At 37.0% G+C, this 23,914-nt stretch overlaps 1 protein-coding gene across 2 annotated transcripts in view; it reads left to right on the forward strand.

The window, feature by feature from the left end:
* The window catches only part of LIX1 (limb and CNS expressed 1), a 28,131-nt gene extending 7,085 nt beyond the window's left edge, over positions 1-21,046 (forward strand). The window contains exons 2-6 of one of the 2 annotated variants that reach the window (XM_066988486.1): positions 4,313-4,476; positions 14,134-14,274; positions 16,927-17,022; positions 19,548-19,625; positions 20,324-21,046. In XM_066988486.1, the coding sequence (XP_066844587.1) occupies positions 4,313-4,476; positions 14,134-14,274; positions 16,927-17,022; positions 19,548-19,625; positions 20,324-20,608 (764 nt within the window). In that variant the 3' untranslated portion in view covers positions 20,609-21,046. The remainder of the gene's footprint in view (positions 1-4,312; positions 4,477-14,133; positions 14,275-16,926; positions 17,023-19,547; positions 19,626-20,323) is intronic. The other variant, XM_066988487.1, reaches the window with a different exon arrangement.
* Positions 21,047-23,914: the final 2,868 nt, after the last annotated feature.

Consider the following 23,914-nt stretch of genomic DNA (forward strand, 5'->3'; position numbering starts at 1 on the left):
TGGATGCAAAATACTGATGTACAGCATAGAGATTGAACAACATTCTGCCTGGAATGTTTAGAAATGAAGGCAAACAATGCATGTTATTACAGGAAAAATGAATATTGAGAGATCTTAATATAACATTAGTAATCATGGTACTATCTTAGAATAGTAACTTAGTATATTTGATTGTGCATCTGAACATATGTATACATTTTTCACATCTTCCTAAACAACTACAAATCTATGTGACATATAACGAAAAGAAAAACACAAATTAGTGGTTGTCAGGCTTAAATAAAATCAGATTTTTTTTAGTAGAAAACTACATACTCACACACGCACAGAATTTTTACTAGTTTAGCTGAAATTGTTTTAATTATATATTTGAAATTGATATGCTGTTTTAATTTCATGATGATAAACATACTGATTCAAGCTAAACAGTTGAATAAAATAAAATTAATTAAATCAAAACATAAAGAACTCTTGGAAAAAAAAAGTTTGAGACTTTGATGTCGTGTCTGCATTTTGTAGTTTAACCTAATGCATCTTCATGTTCATCATTGTTTTGAGGTGCTAGCTTTGGCTAGGGTTGAAAAAATCACAGCAAAAACTGCAGTGATGATTTGATGCTGCTACTACATATATATCAGCAAGTATTTCCTGCTACCATTCTCACAGCTAAGCCAGGTTTTATGTTTATCCAATTCAGTACAAACCCAGGCACCTTTAATTACTTAATTACAGAGATATCCAACTGCAATGTTGGATAGACACATAGTTTTCTTTTGACAGAAATTCTAACCAGAATAAAAATGATGCTGCTCAGCTACTGTTTCGGTGTTAGTCGTATTAATTTAATCTGTAGCAGCTACTCACTGCTTAGTAGTCCTCTGGTAAAATATTGCTTTATCTGTAAAATTTGAGACAGCTCAAAGCATGTTTGAGGATTTCAGCAAAAGGAGGGAAATGTATTTTTGCTGGTGTACTGCAGTGAAAGGAGATAGCTCTCTATAGCACTAAAAAAGTCTTTTGAGTAGTAGTTTTCAGAGTGGAAACTTTCAGCCAAGTGAGAGATGCAGGCTGTCCAAATGCTGAATTACCATCGAAAGGACTCATGAACAAAAATGGAAATTAAAACAGAAATTTTACACTGTGAACTCTTAATTTCTGTAAAACTAACAACAAAAGAGAAGCAAGGGTCAGACACACAGCAATTTAGAAGGTCACGTCTTGCTACCATTGGTACTAAACAGTTTAAATACCTGTTTCTTTTATAGACCACTATACCAGTATAATTTCCTCTCGGTAAGCAAAAGCATGCATGATATTTATGGGTAGTTCCCCCCTCCATCAATGAGGGGCATAGGATGTTAAAATCTAGGGACTTGGACTGGACAAAAATTGATCAATAATGCTTGGGATTTCCCTGTGCAGCTTTGCCAATTGCAGTGTACATCTTCTTAAAAGACTCAGCAGTTTATTATCTACAGAATAATCAATCTCATCATGATGTGGGAGAAATCAAGCTTTATTAAAATTTATTTGTTAATCATTTTACCAAAAGTTGTAGCATACAGGTTGAATGATGAGACCAGAAAGAGTACTGTGGGTTACCTAGACCACCAAATTTGTTATTCCTGTGGACTTTGCATTATTGTTTTTAAAGTCTGCACTCTTGGACAACAGTTGTTTCAAAAACCAAAGCACTTTATGGAAACATCCTAAACCAGGGGTATTCTTAAAGCTGATACATTCTGTTGCTATCTACTTCAATACCAGTAAAGGACTGAATGTCACCAATACTGTTCCCTTACTGAAGTAACAGCGTCTACTGAATTGTCATGTTTAAACTTGGAAATTTTACATTCATTAATTTTATGTTCAAATATCAGTTTTCACTCAATGGGTTTAAAATTAGGTTGTTACCCAATATGTGTGTGCATGCTCTGTGGAGCAGAAGGTCTCATAAAAAAAACACTCAGATGTTTACATCAGTGAGGTACTCAGCCAGAGACCAGTTTCTGAAGGTGGATTACCATTTAGAGTCTGTACTGGTAGCAGTTTCCCTGACTAGTAGACCAGTTTTTCTCCCACATTCATCATCGTTTAGAAAAGCAGAAGTCAGTTTTTGTGGTTAAGAGTTCCTCTGTGGTTAAGAGTTCCTCTATATTTCAGTTTTTCTCACAGCTGCACCGTGACAGTGGTTATCCCAACGTGTTTCCTGTTACAAATACTTTTATTCAGGTAGCTTTCTTCTTTATGGCGAAACAATATTCCAATGCCATGAGAGTTCTGCAGTTTTAACCGCTCAAAATGCCAGAACTGGTAGGGGCCAACACTGCTGCTGCATCTGTGACACCATCCAGTGGCAGACAGCAGTGTGCTCCAACCACCCTGCCTCGCCTCCCCAGAGCTCAGACCACGCTGCCTGCACTTCCTCATGGCTTGAGCACAGCAAGAAGGGAACTGGTGATGACCACACTCTGTTCGTCTGCCCTTGTCATGGCTAAACGCCAAGAAAAGCTGTTGTGCCAAGAAAAGCTGTTGTGCGGCTGCCAGAAGTAAGGAAACAGGCGATGACAATATTGGAGCTCACATTGCTCACCCTGCAGCAAACAGAGCAATGCCCTGTCCATAGATTGCACGTGAGCTACCACCAGGGTGACACTGTCTCAAAATTATTCACTTTTCCATTATTCCACAACTAACAAGCTCAGATGAGATGAAGAAAGGAGAAAATTATACGAGGAAAATTATCTCTGCCAGTGATTCCTGTATGAACTAATACTTGATAGCATCATGATACTGAACCAGTATCAGTACTCTGAAGTAGTAACATACTGTTGCCTAGGGCTTCCATACTCCACTGGAAGGTCCAAAGTAAGAAATATAGTTCTTACCTTCTGAATTTAAATTTTCAAGTGAGAAATGATGAACATCATACACAGCTGTTTGGTGTTTTTGTTTTGTTTTGTTTTTTCTTTTTTTTTGCATAGTGTTGTGGTTTAACCTATCAGACAGCTAAGCACCATGCAGCCATTTGCTCACCCTCCTCCCTCCCTCTGTGGGATGGGGGAGAGAATCAGAAAAAAAAAAAAAAAAGCCTGTAGGTTGAGATAAAGACAGTTTATTTGGACAGAAAAAAAAAAAAAAGGAAAATAATAATGATGATGACAACAGCACTAATACCACTAATGTATACAAAACAAGTGATGCACAATGCAATTGCTCACCACCTGCTGATCAATGCCCAGCCTATCCCCAAGCAGCCTGTCCCCCCACCCCGTCCAGCATCCCCATATTAATTGCTCAGCATGACACCACATGGCATGGGACCATCCCTTTGGCCAGTTTGGGTCGGCTGTCCTGGTCCTGTCCCCTCCCAGCTCCTGCTGCACCCCCAGCCTGCTCACGGGCAGGACAGTGTGAGAAGCTGAAAAGTCCTTGGCTTAGGGTAAGCACTGCTCTGCAACAATTAAAACATCAGTGTGGTATCAACATTATTCTCATCCTAAATCCCAAACACAGCACCATACCAGCTACTAGGAGGAAAAATAACTCTATCCTAGCCAAAACCAGGACAATAGACTGGTTTCTATGGCAAGATCTAAAGAAAGACTGGTAGCTTTGACAAAGGTAAAATGAAAATATGTATAGTGCTCTTCCTTCTGTAGTCATTTCCTAGAAAAGTAACTTATCTCTAAGCTACAAATGGCTTTGTAAAAGGAGTCTAGATAAACTACACCTAAATTCTTTTTGAGTCCAAACCAAAAAGTGTTGAGAAAACTCCACCACAGAGTGTAAAACTTTGAAGCCCTGGCTCAATAAGTCATGTCAACTGGATTTCTGGTTTTCACATTGCTATTTTCACATTAGCCTGCAACTATTATCATCACAATATACAACACCTTTTCCCAGCTACTTCATAAAGTTTTGCATTAAAAGTCAGCTACTTTCCTTGCATGACCATGTGGGGTTTTTTTTGAGAATGGATAAAGAGAAATTTGAGTATAACATTTTCTCTTGTTTGAAAGTGAGCAGCTCAATGGCTGCTGTGATATTAAAGTTCCAACATATTGACTTAATAGTACAATGTTGCTGACCTGCAATTTATGTTCTACAGTAGCCTGTAATCCCAGAAAGTCCAAAACTGCAACAAAATCATATTTTCACACCAGCAGAGACAATCACAGACATTTTATTATCGATAATGGTGTATAAATGCATCAAGCTCATATGTCTGCATTTCTTGTGTAACACAGAAAACACTAAGATCAAGGACTTGTAGTGCATCCTACATTCAGCATTTTTATGTCTTTGACAGTGAATGTCGTAGCAATATTGCAGGAATTCTGGGAAAGCAAACAGAAGCAGAAGGCCGTATTCCCAAGTGAAGGCATCATTGTGTATGAATCACTGAGCTCCCTGGGCCCACCATTTGTGAGCTATGTTACCTTGCCGGGAGGAAGTTGCTTTGGTAACTTTCAGGTAAGTGTCAGCTTCCAATCTTTGCCGGGGGAATTTTATCTATTTATTTATATATTTATTTATGAAAATTGTTTTGCTATAAAAGATACAGGGCAACTACTTCTGTAACAATGAATTCCACACTTGACTTCTCCAATCTCTTTCTGTCCCAGCCCTCACCGATTTGAGAGACAAGGTACCAGAAGGAAAACAACACACAGTTCTAGGAATAAATTGAGTATGGAATGATTTTACCAGTCTTGTCTCTGGTTTCCAGTCATATCTACAGCAAAGGGAAACATTATGAGTAACTCAAGCATTTCTGTCAGTTGAATCTAAGACCAAAGTGTGTGTAGTTTCTTTCCTTCAGAAAATAGTAAAATCTTTTATGGTAGAGAAATAGCTTTTTTTTTTTTTTTGTGTGTGTTTTTTAATTAAATGGGAAGATATTTCTCACCATAATGTAATATGCAGCATCCGATCCATGCTAAAGCTGTGCTAAAATATACAGAACAGGGAGAAAAACTAACCAGATACAGATCAAATTTCACTTTCAGTGAAATAACAATTGAAGCTAAATTTGACGCCTTCAGTCTCCAGGAGGAGGAAGGTTGTCTTGTAAAGCACTCCACCCTCTATCTTCCTTTCAGTAGATAACAATAGCTTAAACTTTCACTCCATCAGTATTGACACTATGAAACACCTACTTACTATGCAGGAATTAGGCCTGCACAGAAGGTCTCAGAATAGCAGTTGAAGAATAATCTTCAACTACCAAATATTTGACACAGAATTAGAATTCTTCCCAGAACATCAGTTACAATTTTAGTAAACTACTTCAAAGCTCCCCTTTTTCACTAGGAAAATAATAGCCTCTTCATGGACTCTTCTGAACATTCCAGGCCTATTTTTCCTAATGATTCAGCCCTCACTATGAAACTGTTGGAAGCACAGTTCACAGAGTTGCTCCTAGAACTTCCTGAATACCAAACATTTCAGGAATATGTGATGACGCCAAAGCAAGATAATTGCCGTTATAGTCTTTAAACTGTGATGTAAGAAAGGAAAACAGCATTTTTTTTACAATTTTTCTCTTTGCTAAAATCTTATGCTGCCTTGCGTGTCATTGACTTTATACATATTTTGCCAATATTTTATCAAGACCAGCTCCCTCCTTTTTTCTTTTTCTTTCTTTTTTCTTAAAAAAAAAAAAAACAAACACATATTCACTGTGCATTACAAAATGCTGAATCAGGTATTTCTCTTATATAGCTGCACTGTTACATTCAGCCAGGAATACAGTTCAGAAGCATCTGACTGACACAGAAGCCGAGGCAAGCCGGCTTGACAGTGCAGTTTCCATGCTAAGCTATTGCAGACAGACATTAAGAGACTGGTCCTATTAATGCTTTCAGGAAAAAAAAATATATATATATATATTAGGAACATACAGAGGGGTCTCATTGAAAATGTCTCAACAAAGACATGTACTGAATAGGTTTAGAACAATTTAGTAATAAATTGCCAATATCTTAATTTAGAGATATAAAGGATTTCAGTGTCCAGATCACTTAAAAAATATTGTAGTTATATTTACGACATCACTAAATAATGGTAAGCAACACAACACAGGACAAAATACAAATGTCCCTGCTTAAGTCTTTTTTTAAATAATCCTTATAATAATAATGTTCTGAATCCTTATCCCGAATGCTTATCTTGCCTAAAGACAAGCAGATATGTATTACATTATATACTTCGTGGTACTTCACAGTCAAAATTGTTCATATGCTTAGATATTTTAAAGATTTACTCTCCCGTTTTTGTTCTGGGTACTTAATATCAGGAATCATATACCATGACTAACTCTGAAAACTGCAATAATTTTCACTTATGACAAAGGGACCAACTTAAGGCCCATCTAATCGGCCTCTGGCTCCCCTCTTGCTGAAGTCAGGCATCAAACTGCTCATGGTTTTAGCATATGTTTTTGTTTTTAATACCAAAGGGAAATATGTCGAATATTTTGACTTTATAAATGCAGTGAAAAGGGTTTGAAAGTCAAGCCTAGCTTTCATCTTTGCAAGTGAGATCATCTACAGCAATGAATTCTTTTGAACAATGGGTTTGTAGCTCACCAAGGATAGAAGCACTAAACATTCCCTGAACTGATGATTCAAATATCAAATTATTGTTTTCTTATGTACTTGCTGGCATTTCTCTGCTACTATTAATCAAAATAAGCTTTATAATGAAAGATTATATCTTTTATTAGACTAGGAAATATAGCTGAGAGCAAAAAATAAAAATTACAAGATTCTGAGTGCATTAGCACTTCTTGAATCTGGAGGACTTGAATACACACAGGTGTATGCAACTAAAATCTCATCCTTTTTTTTTCCACTTTAGTGGAAGTTTAATTGATTAAATAGAAGGTCATTACCTAGTGAATATTCCCTCAATTACATCCATAGATTTTGCTCACAACAATATTAATACTATCAAAAGTACTACAAGTTTAAAGTAGTACTACAAGTTTAAAGTAGTACTACAAACACTACTTTCACTAAAAGTAAAAAGTACACAAGCTTCAAAATGTATGTAATGGTCATTGGTGACATTCATGGTGGTACTTTCAACTCTTCATCAACAACTTGTGAAGAAACTGGTCATAGCTAAATACAGTGTAGGAGATGTAGAATAAACATCCCAGACAGATATCTGGGACAACACATCATTCTTTAAGTTGAAGATTGTTTTGAGCTTCCCACAGAGTAAAACAAAAGTCTCTGTGACAGTGTCACATTTTTCAGCTTCACAACCAGGAGGGTAAGAAAGTCACCTTTTATTTATCTATCTTTTAAAGAAAATACAAGGCTGTATTATCTTCTCAAATACTAACTCTTCAACAAGATACATTATGCATGCCTCTGCATTATTTTAAATTTTTAAATTTTCGTATCCACTTTTGCCACAACATAAATAGTTTGCAAAGAAACTAGAATACGAGTCTGGAACATGGCTTCCTATGCCTTCATCAGTACAAAAAAAACCACCACAACAAAACAAAAAAAAAATTGCTTTTCCTAAGATCCCCATACTCTTAAAATAAGACCTATTCATTTACTAAGAACCCATAACACCCAAGGATTGTCTTTTGTCTTTCCTGGGTCCCCCCGACTTGGTCCACAGCTTCAGTTCTGTAATGGACTAACCCACCACCAAAGTAAAGTAGTCTTATTCCACAAATGACCACACACAAGAGATGATCCTTTCTCTACTTTTCAGTGAAGCAAGGACTACAGGACAAGAGCTCCATTAGCTTTTCTATTAATGTAAAAATTATCTAAATTATCATCAGCAAAGTGTTGGACACTTCTAAAAGAGTTGAGAGTCAAAAAGAATGGAGACACTTATGAATTTAAAAATGAAAGAACTGCTAACTTCAGAAATTTAGAATAATGTTGTGGTAGAAAATCAGTGAAAGTTTAAGCTTTATGCATCTATTATTGTCTTTGGTTTGAAAATACCACATGTATTGCAAAATAGGGAAAACGTTATTCTTCTGCAAGCTCATTAAAATATTGACACCCAGAAAGTGCTGCACAGCTAGTGAAAATGGCTGGTAACTAGTATTTGAGCTAGAACACTTTGCAAGTGCTGGTGTGAAGACAGACATGAACTCTATATATAGCCAATATAAGAGCTATATAATAGCCAATGAATTTAGAACCTTTTTAAGTCTCAATAAACTGGAATTATAAAATTAAATAACTCAAAGGAGTTATAAGTAAACAAAGTCTTTATTGTATGAATAGTACATGGTTTGTGATCTGGCCTGAATATTATTATATAATCTTAATTTAAATAAATTATGACTTCATATTTAATTCAAACATTCCTAACACCTTCCTTGTAAAGCCTGAGCAGATCTTAGCTTTAACAAGGGGTCTGTTTAAAATACTGTCTACTGTCTAGTAAAGTTACTTTAATGCTGGTCATTTCCATCTGGAGACATACGAAAAAAGGAACACCATTTTTTTTTCCCCCTGAATTGATGTACTCTATGATTTTTTTGCACTTTAACAATCTGAAGGACGTTAGTTATATGTTACTAGCACTCCCAAGTGATATATAGCCGAATTAACAGTTTAAAAGACCACCACCACAACAACAACCAACCAAAAACCAGAAGAACCATATCTTCCTACAAAGGACAGAATATTTACTTCTATACCCAGCCTTCATCCACACATACTCTGGCTGACTCTTTACCATGAAGCAGGGTGAAAGATGGGAACATCTCTAGGTAGAAAAAGAGAGTGCAATGGTGATAAAGGACATTAAAAAAAAGAAGGGCAATGAAGAAGCCAAGTAAATCCATAAAGCTCCAGTGCTCTACTTCCCTCCCCAGCTCCAGGCTACAAGTTTTTTTCTGAAATTTACCCTCATAAAGTTATGACTAAAAATAAAATAAAATAAAATAAAATAAAATAAAATAAAATAAAATAAAATAAAATAAAATAAAATAAAAACACCTTTTCGTGCAGCCTGTGTGATGTCACTAGTTAAGGTCTCAGTTCAATTCTTGTTAAGGGATTTAACAAGGGCCAAAAATCAGCCATTTAAAATCAACAAGTACTGTCTCCCTGATCTTAAAGGTTTGAATAATTCAGTAGATGTTTCAATATTTTTTTCACATGTGTATAAATAAGACAGCAAATATGGGGCATGAGGAAACAGCGTAAATAGCATAGTGTTTGTTACCAGTATTGCCTGCAGTCAGCAAGGACCAATTAGGCTCGCTCACTGTGCAGCAATATAAATTTGATGTTTGTTACAACTTGCTGTCCAAAAGAATTACATGAGGCACAAGCCAAGGTAAGGCTAGTGTCTAAACTCTGAAACCACAGCACTACAAATGGACAAGGAAAATGTTAGTTTTCCTAAAGTCGCTGGCTCATATTGGGGATTAGGTAAAGAGGCCATGAATTCTTCCCTCACTGTTGCCGTAACAGTGCCAGCAAATACTTGTGTGGGCTTTCAGCTGCCTCAACTACCAAGCTGTCCAAGATGGCTGACGTAATATTTGGGAGCTGCAGCAGTTCCTGTCCTGGATGTCAGGGTTAGGGAAGATAGCAGCAGGGCAGGAGGGACTTCCTTTTTGCCATTAAGGACAAGTGGGACTCCTTTTATTCATCCAGGTGGACACAGCTGGATAGCCAGCCCCTAGAAACAAAGGAATCACTAGAAAGACTATTGAAGCAGAGGTAGAAAACTTCACAGAGGTCAGGGGAAGTCTTCTGGGTCTGAAACATTACGCCCAATGTTTTGGTCTAAGTGATTGCTCCCCACACTTTATTGTCCAATGTCAGTTTTTTAACCTCCCTTTACAGGCCTTTTCCTCTTCTTTGCATCACAGAATGGTTGAGGTTGGAAGGGACCATCTGATCCAACTTCTGCTCAAGAAGGCCCACCAAGAGCAGGTTGCCCAGGACCATGTCCAGGCAACTTTTGAATATCTCTGTACCTGTCTGGGAAACCTATGCCAGTACTTGGAAACCTGCGCAGTTGAGAAGTGCTTGTGTTCCAGACTGTGACCATTACCTCTTGTCCTGGTGCTGGGCACCACTGACAAGAGCCTGGCTCTGTCTTCTTTACACCCTCAGACCACCTCCCCACTGAGCCTCCTCTTCTCCAGACTGAGCAGTCCCAAAACTAGTTTCACTGGTTACAGGGATGATGCTTCAGTGTTTCAAGTCCTGTCAAGCATCCAGCAGAAGGGGAGGAGACAGCCAGGAGGTACCTGGCTTTGACTGTGATCCTCTAGGGTGATTTCAGGTCTTGCTGTGACTGGCAGCAGGAGGCAGGTTTTATCACAGTGCCCCAGCAGTGCAGCAGCAGTCTGCATGGAGCTGTCATGGGATTAGACGAAGCCAGAGCTGACTTGTGCACTTTGCATGTGCTCACATTGCAGGGGGTAATTGACCAGCAGAAGTGCATTTTACATACGCAGGGTTTGGCCAGTAGCATTAATGCTTACAGCACCATGGCATATGGGAGGTAAACTTGCTGTTTAAGACAGATAGCAATTATCCAAGTAGGAATGGGTTACAATGAAACATTCATGCTTTTTGAATATACTCACCTACTGAGAACAAAACTATCATCTTTAAACTGAATGTTACTTTCCTCGTTTTCTGCTTTTCAGAAGTACTGTGATGTACCTGCTTCATTGGGTCTTGCTCATTGCCAGCCATATTAGCCCAGTCAACGTCATCTTTTCCCTGTGGGGACCGAGGCTAAGGCTTCTTTATCCCTTTTCAGTTAAAATATCAAAAGTCCTAAAAAACAGCATGTTAAGAGTGGGCATGACTACCAATATTTCAGTATGTGTTATAGCATAACGTCACAGAAGAAATGTCCCCTACCCTATCTTTTCTGGAGGCTGAAGCTCCTGAAGAGCTAGATCATTGGTATGGCTGGCTGTGAGATCTTCGCTGCATTTTCCACCAAAGCTTCAGCTTTGGATAGTGCAAGGCTTCTTTGTAAAACTGAGCCAAAGAGTCATTGAAATCTTTGCCCTCTGAGAAAATATGTTAAGATTTTACCATTTTATTCCCCAGCAAAAATGAGCTCTAATCAGTTTCATCCTTTTAGGACTGAGAAAATAATATATAAATTAAAAGAAAAAAAAATCACGGAGAAAAGTCATGTGTCATCGCTTTAAAATATAATCTCCATTTTTGGTTTAGTTCTTATATCTCCCATTAAATTTAGTAAATCTTAAGGTGTTTTTTTTGTTTGTTTGTTTTGTTTTGTTTTGTTTCACTTCTTACAGATTTGTAAATCTCTTGATCTCTCAAGACTTACCATTTGCCTATAAATATATGCAGACTGCTTTTCTGGTCTTACTTAAAAGTGAATAGTATTCTTTTATCTGTCATTTTACTAGTTTTCATCTGCACAAAGATGGTTTAAATCCAAATTCTTTGGCTTGGTTTATATTATAACATTTATTATTGAAATCACATAAGTCCATGTTCTGTTCTCAGATTTTTGGAAAACAGAGTCATGTGCAACCTGCAAGAGAATCTTTAAGGATAATGAAAGAAAAATACACAGTGATGAAAGACTTGACCTGGGCATCTTTAAACAGCTATAAAAGCATTAGATATTTTGCAAATTCAAGGAGACAGCAGCTTCTGAGACAGCATGATAGGAATAAAATTAAAATAAAATAAAATAAAATAAAATAAAATAAAATAAAATAAAATAAAATAAAATAAAATAAAATAAAATAAAATAAATAAAACTCAATTTTCTTCTAGAAAACAAATTTTTGTGAATAAACTTGTAAAAAATATTATTTTAAATGGGATGGTAAAGTGGTTTTCTTTAAAATGAAGAAAAATATATTTTACCATAAAATACAACAAGCATTTTAAACTTTACCATTACTTGTTTCAGAGTATTATGCTTCCATTTTCACTGCATATAATACAATTAGCAGTTTGTTTGATGGAAACCAACGATTACATCATAATTAGAAGCCTCCCAGTAGTAAGGCAATACAGTGTATTCACACCTCTTATTAAAGTGGATAGAAGCAATCCAGCAGAATTAAATAAAAAGTTTTAGCTACTGAATATGTTAAGGCCTGGAGGAATAAATAAATAATACTAGTAATAAAAAAAAAAAAAAAAAGCTTGTAGAAGAATCTGTAGATATTGCTGTAACTGAACACAGAAGAGTATGCAGTTTATCATTTCAAGCATTGCAAATGAAAATGGATAACTAGTTGATGTATTAATTAAAGTAAGATAAAATCTCCAAGTCCAGCACAGCTTGCCAGCCATGAAGAAAGTTAAACACTCGAATTGTAAAGGTGTTTATCAGTGTTTCTTGCCATCTGAAATACATTTAGGTATTTTTAAAAGATTGCCTTCCTTCGTGTCTAACAAAAATGTAATCAGGACATCTTTACAAAGACAGCTTTGGTCTTGATAACCATGGCAGGTTCTGATTTCCCCTGTTCTTTCACTCCATTCATAATATAGTAGAGGAACACAGTCATACATTGACTTAATTATATCCATAATACTTCATTTCTATATTAAGACAATTGAAATCAAATGTCAATTAGTTGTTTTGAAATACTAGGAAATTGTTGTTATAATTATTATTATTACAGTAAAATATAATATTTTTCTCAGCCCATTCCCAAATGAATTATTGTGTATACATGCAACTGGTGGGGTGGAGAGGCAGCAGCTGGAAGAATGGACAAATCAGATTTTGAGAGTGACTGCTTTTCATTGCATCATCAGAGAAGGGCCCTGTCTGGTACTATGTCACCAGCCAGGACAGAGCAGTAACTTAAAACAGCACAGAGCATCTGCACTCTGCTCTCCATCTTGAGTGCCTTACTTGCTTGTTCAGGTCCATACTGTTTACCAGATTTGAGATTCCAGAAAGGTTTTACCCTTTGGTCAGTTTAACATAAATCTTTGAAGGCATTTTTAAGCCTGCCTGAAAGCCCGGGGTGCAGTTTCATATGGATTTAATTCCCTGTAGTTGCTGAGACTCAGGCATTGTTGGTACCTTGATTTTTACTTTTAGCTGTCCATGGACACTATTTAGTCTTGTAAAAGCTGTGACATAATTAAAGTCTTGGGCTTGATGTAGGGTGTGTGGAAGAGTCCTGATGACATATGTAGTGCAAGAGGTTGGGCAAGATGAAGTGGGGAAGTCTTCTGACCTTAGACCACAAAACTAGCAGTGTGACACTTCGTCCAGGTCACCCCACAGAGTTCATGTTTAAGAATTTCCCATACCTCCTAAGTGAAAAAATCCCAGCCTTAATAAAATTATGAGCACATTGTTTGCTTGTTGAAAGAACTAAGAATTTTTCATACCATATTACAAAACCAAAGAAATTTAACGTGAGCTGGAACTTCTGAAGATTAGACTAAATTAGTGAGTAGCCCCCTGTAAGCTGTGCAAGGACAGCAGCTACCAGCAGCTGGTAACACAAGCAGCTGCTAGTTTAAGGAGCTCTGCAGCAAGGTGGAGTGAACAGTGGGTGACAACTTTGTTACAAAGTTGTCCCTTTCCAGTGGTCAGACCTCCTCAAAATTCCTCACATAGGATATTTGGTTTAAAAGAAGCAAAGCACAGAATCACCAAGAAATTCAATGTCACTCTACTTTACAGATGGCAAAGCAGACTCTTGTTCTGAAGAAAAAACAAACAAACAAAAAAATTTAAGATGCATTTTCACTGGAATATTTTTTTGAAATTTAATTCACTCCCAACATGGCTGTTGGTAGAAAGTTTGATAAGCAGTAAATTGATGCAGTAACTATTTCAGTAACTATTTAAAAATTCAATTAAAAGCTTACAAAAATTACAGAATTTTGATAAAATAAATTAATATTTACTCAAGCCAACAAACTGTATGAAAATTTATGGTAAAGCTCTTTCCTGCTTGAAGTGTTGGTTTTCAGAAGTCAGATTTTGTGAGAAAATCAATTAATAAGTCATAGAAATCATTTTTTTTTTTTTTTTTAAATCTAATTTATCTTTCTGGTACTGAAAGACAAAAACCACACATAAATGCAATGGGAAATACAGACTTCACCTGAGACCTGCAAAATTATTTATGTGCTTTTTCAGAGCTGCTTAAGCAGAGCAGAAGCAAGGCGAGATGCTGCGAAAGTGGCACTCATCAACTCTCTCTTCAATGAACTTCCCTGTCGCAGGATCACAAAGGAATTCATCATAGAAAGTGTTCGGGAGGCTGTTTCCTCAACCAGCGTAAGTACAAAAAGAATAATAAAATAAACCAGGAGAGAAAAAGCAAGTGAACGTATGTATGATCTTGTAGATCATCAAATCAAAGCTTCACATACCCTACTATCTTTTCTCTACCAATGATCAACAGATAGCACATGAGAACAGTGTTAATGAATGAAATATACATGATTATTATTCTCCAAAACTAGTGGATTTTTCACCAGCCAACAAATAAGGTTTTAGTGATTTTTTTCACCTTTGTGGTAGTAAAGATTGTCCAAGTCAATTTTGTGTTTAATGTAGTCGTATTAAAACATCATTTTTGAAAAGCTGTGTTAGTCCTTAAAGTCTGCTCATGATTTGTTTTCTCTGGTATACCTAGATAAAATATTTACAGTTGAAAAAAAAAAATATTCACAGTTTAGAACACTACAATGTAGCAAGTATCATCTGAGGGTATTAGAAATCTTTTAAAATGAAAATATTGATTTGCTAAAAGGCATGTATCATAGATTAAGGAAAGATTAACTGATTTTCTCATATGTTTGCAGAAGATATTTCTGATAGTAAGTGTGGAAGAGACATTTAAAATTTTAGAAGCATCACTATTGTATTTTGTGACGTGATTGTAGTGTTCACCTTCTGAGCAGAAAGTGTTGTAGTCCCTCATGAGATGTATTTGGGGAACGATGTAGAAACAGATGAGTGTAAGGAGGTCTGGTCTGTATCTGTTTTACAGATGAAAGAATGTTTTTCTTTCCCAGTATTGTGAATTTTATACATTTTAGAGGGACAAAAATCCATAAAAGTTAGGAAAAGTAGAGCATGATTTATTTGCGTATGCAATTTAAAGGGAGTTTTGATTCAAGTAATTTATCATTTTTTATGGAAATTTTCGAGGTAAAAGGTTATATGCTTCACAGAGTTCTGCTTGGATTTCCTTAGGGATATTTAAAAGCCAGCATAAATATTGCAGAAGTGGTGTGTTAACGCTACAGCATCCAAAAGCCATAAATTTACTTGCAGTTCAGTGGAACCATATTGGGTAGAAATCTGTTTAACTTTCTTAAGTTGCCATTGAACACCTGGGGTTATGCAAAGGAATCTGTCCAAAATTATCTCATTCCTTTTTCTAGGTTTTCCCCTACAAAAGAGAGGGAAGAGAATGAATTTAAGTGAAACTCAGCCCCTTGCTCTACCTGGCTAATTCATATAGCTTTTGAATTATATTGAAAAATTAAATGTAAGACTATGGACCATGTCATCATGCTTCATCAGTATGGTCATAGATATACTTTATTAAATGTACTCATTCTATAGACATACATTACGAGATACGAAACCTACACAGTCAGCATTTGGGTATTAGCATTTGGGTACTATTTGGGTACTAAGAATTTCTTAGATGCCTGAATCTAGACAGAACTGGTTTAATTGAAGGGGCATTTTGTTGACTCGCCTCGAACAGTTATACTTAAGGCTTTAGATGGATGAGCAACAGTACCACAGAGATTAGTAAATCCTGGAGCCAGGAGATGCCTCTCCTATCAATAGAGCACTGGGACTTCAAAGATCAGTTAAAGGGCAGCAGGGTATTAATGTAAGAATATTATATACGGCTGAGCCACCAATCACTGTCAGTTTATTTCAGAAGTGCTCAGGAGGGATGCTGCTTTGGTTTATAAGAAAAACCAAGAACTGCTTCAAAAATCTAGTCCCTCATTATAGTCCCATTACAGTCAATTTATGTTAAGGCTGTCAAAGCAAGAGAGTATTTTATCTTTTTGACTGAGGAGGGAAAAACAAGTCTGGACAGAACAATAACAGATTTTTTCCCTTTCTTTTCTGCATCTTTTCCTTCCCCAGTCTCGTATTTCCTTTTGTCTTTACACCTAGTATAAGCCTTTGTAGGAGCTTCAGGATGACCAGTTACTTCACCTATACAATTTTTCTTTTTGTAGAGAAATTAAAGCTTCCTAATGGCCTTTTTTCTCCCAAAATTATATGTCTTCTTTACAATAATGCCATTCTTTTTTTGGGGAGTAGAAATAATCAGACGAGTGGCAGCCTGGCTAGACAGAAATGAAAGAACTCTTGAGCAGGTAGTGTGAAAATCACACCCACGAGGAAGGGCACATCAGATAAACTATAAATATATCAGCAGAAAAAATATTTAAGGGTCAGTAGGAGCTGCATTGGAGGCTAGCTAGGGAAGCCTCTGGAGTGCTAAATGCTTACTGCAAAGTAAACATTAAAGCATTTCTGGTTAATCCCACAACTTCTTTCCTCCTACCGGTGACCAACGGGTCATTAGGCACTTTAGCACTCTGATTTTCTGTCACTCTGGGAAGACCCAGGAACATGTGAAGGCACTGAAATCTCTAATGCTAAATTCGTCAGTGTTTAAGGAGAAAGAAACCAGAGTTTACCAGTTGCCAGGGTCATTTCACAGTAATCAGATGGTACACAAAACGTTGGTGAAAGCAATAACATCCAAGGTAACTATGTTTTACAAAAACAGACTCCCAAACAGTTTGCTGGGGAAAGGAATGGAAGGGCATTAAAAATGACTCAGGATTGCAGTAACAAAACATGTTAATAACTTTAAAATATGCATCACATCTAAAAGCAACCACTTGCATTCTAATCACATTCTCTTGTTTCTTCCCTAAGGGTAACCTAAAGGATGCTGATGACCCCAGTACTAGTATTGGAGCCTATCATTACATGCTAGAGTCAAACATTGGAAAGACAATGCTGGAATTTCAGGTATCAGGATAACAGTGCGGCTTCTGCATCATTCACAGCTGAATGAAGCAACTTAATTTCATTACTAATATCTAAAAGAACGATAAAATGCGCTCTTTTATTCCACATCCTGATGAAAAATATGAAGATAAATATATATAATTTGAGAAAATACGCTGGACGCTAAACTTATACTGGATGTATACTGGACTGGTGCATCCTAGTGAGAGAGCACCTGACTTCCTGCACTGGAATTTGAAAGAGAACCTAGAAATATTGTAGGAAGTGGTTGAGTCACCATCCCTGGAGGTCTTTAAGAGACGTTTAGATGTTGAGCTTAGTGATATGGTTTAGTGGAGGACTTGTTAGTGTTAGGTCAGAGGTTGGACTGGGTGATCTTGGAGGTCTCTTCCAACCTAGACGATTTTGTGATTCTGTGAATATGGGTGAATGAATTGTCACACAGTGCCTAATGTAACATCTAAGGGCAAATATTCTTGTAATTCTGGTCATTTCAATGGAATGTTGACCACTTCTGATCCTCTGTCAGAACCTTTTCAAAATTTTACACCAAATTGAAAAAACCTTTCAGAACTGAAAAAAAACACTTCAGAAAAGACTATCAAGACAATATCAAAATATCAATATCAAATATCAGGACAATAACAAAATCTCCAGTTGCTTTTTTGCAGCTTTCTAAATTAACCAAACCGTACGTAAAACCTCCATCCACAAACAATTATTTCATATAGGTACCAATGTAGGTACATATTTCTATGTTTGCTTTTCCTCCATTTGATGAAATATGAATTGGGGTGAAGTCATATAAACCTTAAACAGCCTGCAGTATACTGTAAAGTTTTGCCTGAGGTTAACAAATAACACAAGGTAACTGGAAATAGGTGCTATGTTATGGGGGGGCCATTCTGCTTCACCTTACTGCTGCAAGAAAGACACAGCCACACACAAATTTCAAATGAGTGGAGAGGGGGAGCAAATTTGGGAAAACAGTATGAATATTCCTAGAGCATGCCCATTTTGAACTGCATTTTTGCAGAAGCCTATGCATTCAAGCTGAGTTACAAGTAACATCTCATTGTGGCATATCTAACCCAGAGTGAAAAATGTCATCAAGGGAAAAGCTGCCCTATTTATTTAATATCATAAATAATGATACTGCACTGGAAATAGTAAACTTTCAGGAGAGTCGCTGTGGCTTAAGTTACATCCTTCTGATGTCCAGTCTTACCCCTTCTCCTGTTCCCAAGATGCACTTCATGCAGGGGTGGAAGCCAACAGGAATTTGAGAAATGACTTTAAAAAATCGGGCTTTGAGAAAGAACACACTCAAAATGCAACCACATTTAAAGGAGTAATATGTTGTGGCCTACAAGAAGAGAGTTTTGTGAAAGAAAATATGTTTATAAATCCAAATCCAAAATTATCCTAATTAAAATTTAGTGTCTGTTCCTCACCACTTTGACAAGTAAGACAAGAAGCTTTGAGTGACTCATGGTGAATGGAGTTAAATCCATTTGGAGGCCAGTCACTATTGGTGTCCCCCAGGGTTCAGTATTGGTGTCAGTTCTCTTCAATACCTTTATCAATGATCTGGATCAAGTGCACCCTCAGTAATTTTCCAGATGACACTCCATCACAATGAAGGTTAGAAAGTAAGTAATTTAAAGCTCTAAATACCACAGCACTATGACCACAGGCAAGGTTGTAGTGGTCACCTAAAAGCAAGTAAGAGCTTCTTTGCAGATCACTCTTAAACCTATATTGCTTAGAATATGATTACGGGTGGCCATCGTGCGTGCCTGCAAGTAATTGCATTCCTGGAAACCTTGCATGTTTCACAGCAGGCCCCTGAATGTACACAGTTGTTTAAAGCTTCCAATGTGGAAAGAGCAGGTGTCTCCCTTTTTGATTCAGGATCCTCAGGCAATCCTCAGGCAAAACATTCCTTTGCATGTAAAATGCCACCCACTTGGCGGTCACATTTTTTTAATTGACGGCACATCCTGCATATATGTGAAAATGTAACAGCCTGCTCAGACGTAGGAGATCTAGACCCCCACAAAGATTTAACTACCTGGGAGATAAATCCCTCAGTTTTAAGTATTTACATCCCTCACCCCCACCACCAAATTTGGCTTTTTCAGTGCTGAGCTGCACTGCCTGTTTGATTCCTCCACAAGCCTGGGAGGATAGCCTAAAACTTAGTAGCATGGTTTAGTGGTGGACTTGTCAGTACGAGGTTAAAGCTTGGACTAGGTGATCTTGGAGGTCTTTTCCAACCTGAATGACTCTATGATTCCATGATTTTTAGTACTCTACTTGCATCAAAAGAAGAAATACTAGCTGTCAGCTCCCTGGCTATAAGCCTTTCATTTTCTAATTCTTCTAATGGGATTTGGATTAATATTATTCCTTTATGTCATCACTTTTAAACACCGAATCTGCTCTATTTCTTTTTTCTCTTAAGCAAAAAGGTGTGTTTTTCAAAAATTTCAATCTGTAATCAGTATGCTTCCATTTTGCAGGAGCTGATGATTGTCTTTCAGCTTCTACATTGGAACGGAAGCCTTAAAGCGCTACGTGAAACAAAGTGCTCCCGGCAGGTATGACATAACTAACATCTAAAAGTTGGCTGTGTGAGTGGGCAACTACCTGAGGTTAAAATATGTAAATCTATATACTTTCTGAAGTTCTGAATTAATGTATTTTTACTTTATTTTGATATAAGCGGGACTTCAGACAAAGCTAAATTTTAAAATACATTTACATGTTCTGTATTTGTCCCTTGTTATCACTGCAAGAAGCCCTGGACTATTTTCAGTTTTATCTATCAAGAAACAGGTGGAAAATTGACTGGAGAAAAACTGTTACCCCAGCATGGTATGACTTCCATTTTTGGGAAAACATTTGTAAATGCATTAGATTTAAAAATTTCAAGATATTTTTTAACTTCTGAAATTAAGTTTTGTACTGTACTACAATCTACAGAAAAATATGCATTCGGAGTTTTCCAAAGGGAAGAAAATTACTTTTAACATTTAAAAAGTCACCTCTCTTCAAGAAAAATCATAGGCAAATTTAGTTCCATCTTAGCATTTTAAGCCTCTTATAAAGTAATTCAACATTTGATGGACATTTTATTCCCTTGTAGTGATCAGCTTATTAAAGATGTATAGAATGTTACAAAAGGATTGCTGTGTAATTTTTGCCCAGCTGAATTGTTCTTGAGGAAACTGTTGGGAAAAAAAAATAAAAAATTGTAACTAACTTCCATAACTGTTGTTACTTTCCTGAATAATAGGAAGTAATTTCCTACTATTCCCAGTATTCCTTAGATGAAAAGATGAGAAGTCACATGGCCCTGGACTGGATTATGAAGGAGCAAGAATCTCCAGGAATTATTTCCCAAGAGCTGCAAGTGGCTCTTAGGGAACTGGAGGAAGTCAGGAAAGCCGGGCAAGAACTGAGGTTCTACAAAGAAAAGAAGGAAATACTGAGCTTAGCACTGAGTCAGATCTACAGTGATCAAGTTACCACTTCTTCATGGGATGATCAAATGAGCTTGGCCCTACATGGCTACCAGTAACCTTGAAGAAGGTGTTTGACTTCAAACTGTAACATATTTGTCTAGGTTGAAAATACCCCATGTGTAAATTGGTAACGTTCTTTTCCATGGATGTTTTAATTTCTGTATCTAAAAGCACTGATGTCTTTTTTTGGTTTTCATTTTTATTTGGTGGATAGAAATATTCTTCAGGTCACGCCAAAGCTACCACGAATATTTGATGTAGTACTGGTACTAAGATATATGTAAACCTAAATGGAGACAAACCACAGAAAGGTTTTATGGTACTCTGGATTTTGAGTTCTGCGAAAAGGCTCTGTATTTTCTTTACTGAAGATGTAAAAATTGTTGTCAGAAACCTACAGACTGTTAGCAATGAAAGACAAAAAGGGCAGTTTAGACACTGGTGCCTTTTTACTCTCAGACTCCTTCACAGCATCTGTGTGTCCTCTTGGCAGTGTTGAAGTTCATTTATTCTGTTTATTCAAGGGTAGCAAGAACCTTCCAAGCAGAAAAAAAAAAAAAAGTTGCACACAACTATTACTCTGGATTCAATGTGCTTCAAAACTCTGTTGCAGCCAACAAGATGTTACAAAGCTGTAAAAACATAAAGATAAGCAAAAATTAGTAGATTGACCAGGTTCTGTCTAGTATGGACAAAAAATGGTATGTGATAATAGTCTGCCAGTCAGACTTTATCTGCCTTTTCAAAGAGATTTGACTTACTTGCACTGCAACAAATGCCTACTGAGATTCAAGATCTTTCCTTTCCCCTTTCTGACTGTGAACATAATTCCTCTGCCAGAAGGTGCTGCTCCTGGAGCAAAGTCAGCAGCATATGGCTGCATCAGGCAAGGGCTCATAATAACCGGCATGTTATTTTAGCAGATGATGAAGACAGAAAGGTGCTAAGACACTGGACAACTAATTTGAGCTAATTTCTTTCTAATTCTGCTTCCCAGAAGCTTCTGCCAGAAGAATGGACACCTGGCAGAGCTGTAATTTAAATCAACCCAGTAGTATCAGAAGTAATTTGTAGCATTATTACAATTTATTTTAAACTTTGTATATTTTCACATAAAAGAGCCAAATAGTTCAACTGGAAGAGAAACAGGCTGGGAAAAAAACATTTTTGTCCCTTGTGGAACTGGGCACACAACTACGTCACGTCTCATATATATAAAAAAAAAAAAAAAAAAAAAGCAAGGAAACAGGTCAGCAGTAATAATCCTGCTGCAAAACTGTTCACACTACTGCTAGGGAAGTAGTCAGCAATAACAATTCTGATGCAGAACTATGCACACCACTGCTAGCGAGAGGATGTGGGACGGCTGTACAGTACAGATGCCTAGCACAGGGGGAGCCAAGCTGCCTTTAGAGCCTACCTACAGAAATCACAGCTTGAAAAGGAACAGGAGTAGTGCAGAATTTGAGAAAATTGTGATGGAATTTTATTTCTGAAGGAAGAAAAACAGACATTGCTGTGTTCCTCCCCGCCCCCCCTTCTTGTCTACTGTACATGAATTTTCCAGAGGAAAGAAAAGAAAGCAGCCTCCCTCCACAGCAATCTGAGATCTCTGCCTAAGATGATAGTGGCATGGACTTTAAGAGTCTGGGATTCTTTCTTTATGCCCACTGAGGAGGGAAGAATCTTAATTTATTGGCAGGAACCAACAAGTCCCAAGAGCAGAAAATCATTTTGAAGCAATATTATTATGTAGGATGAAAAATGGAAAAAAAATGGATATTGAGCAATATACTAGTTAATAGGAAACTTCATTTTTTTTTTCCTTTTGAATGACACATCAAAAGAGTGTACACAGCCGGCTGACTCTGTTACTCAAAAACCATGTTTTATTAACTGGAGGAGTAACTTTTTCTAACTTTTAATACTTTGACAGGACCGTTTTAAACATACTCCTCTTTCAGGACATTCCAGATGTACAACAATAAAGTGAAAACAATTTTCACATTGCATCAACAGATTATACATACTACCTTGTGCATTTAGGTTGAGTAATTTATGTAATGGTTTGTCTCCCATCAATGCAGTATCTAAATTATTTAAAACAGCGGATTATACACAAAGTACTGAGAAAAAAAAAAGGATTTCTCTTTGTTGATCAGATGAAGAAATAAACAATTACACTACAATGGACTGACTGATACTTCACCATTCAAGCTTTATTTTTCCTATTAGCTACTTCAGCTCTAAGGATTTCTACATAAATCAACGCATCAACACACAGACAAATAAGTCAGAAGCCACGTCCCAGCTCTCTGTGCAGTCTGAGCTAATGCGAAGACACAAACTAGAGGCTGCCTTTGCCAGGTTGCATTTAACAAGTACTGCCTACTTTCCCATTTGCACCATCCTCACCTCACTCCTGTCTCTCCTCACCATATTTTTATCTTAATATAAGCCTTAGCACGAGATAAGCCCAGTTGTCGTCAGCACAAACTATGCTCAGGTACCTAGCAGAAGATAAGTGAAATGTCCCTTTGGATTACAAAATGTACATGTAGCATGGATTACATGGGTTACTCTGGCATTACCCTCAATAGATACATAGACACCTGCAATTTCTGGAAGTAACTGTGTTGAGGGAACCAGACTCAATCCCAACTTTTCTGTAACAAAATACACCCATTTGCCAGTTGTTGGGAAGATGTATAGCCATCTTACTGTGCAACCACATCATTCCTTCAGAGGGACAGTCAGGTAAAGGATGCTTTGAAGTTTCGTAGAAAAAATTCCTGTTCAGGGCAGCTGAGAAGCAAAGGTTATTGTAGTTTCTAATACGAGCCCTCTGAAGTGTTGCCCCTCTTGCTCTTTATCTTAAACTCTTCGCTACTTGAGAAGAGAATGGTACATGCGTATTTCATCTGTTTACATCACAAAGAGATGAAGTTGTATCAGGAGATGTAATGCCATGAACAGAGTGGAATGCGTCCAGAAAATTCAGAAGTGATGACAAAAGTTTGCTAAATAAACCAGCAGACAGGGAAAACCAGAATCCTTTGACCCCTGATGCACACTCCTGTCAGGAAGCTTGTATCATTTACTTTGGATTAAAATTGGCAGAGAAAGCTCTCCCACCAGGCTATTTCACCATCTGCTTGTGAAAATATCCAGAGTATTTTTGCCTTCACCCTATTAAAGAGAGGTATATGGAAGCTCTGCTTTGCCACATTTATCCTAGGTATTGTTGTTCTCACACACATTAAAAGCTGGATTTTCAGGACCAAAACAAGTGGCCTGAAAGAGGAAAAAAAGAAAATCAGTGTAAATGTTGTTGCTCATGGTAAGATGCAGCAGTTTACTGT

This window comes from Anser cygnoides, chromosome Z (genome assembly GCF_040182565.1).
Source record: "Anser cygnoides isolate HZ-2024a breed goose chromosome Z, Taihu_goose_T2T_genome, whole genome shotgun sequence".
NCBI classification, from domain to species: domain Eukaryota; kingdom Metazoa; phylum Chordata; class Aves; order Anseriformes; family Anatidae; genus Anser; species Anser cygnoides.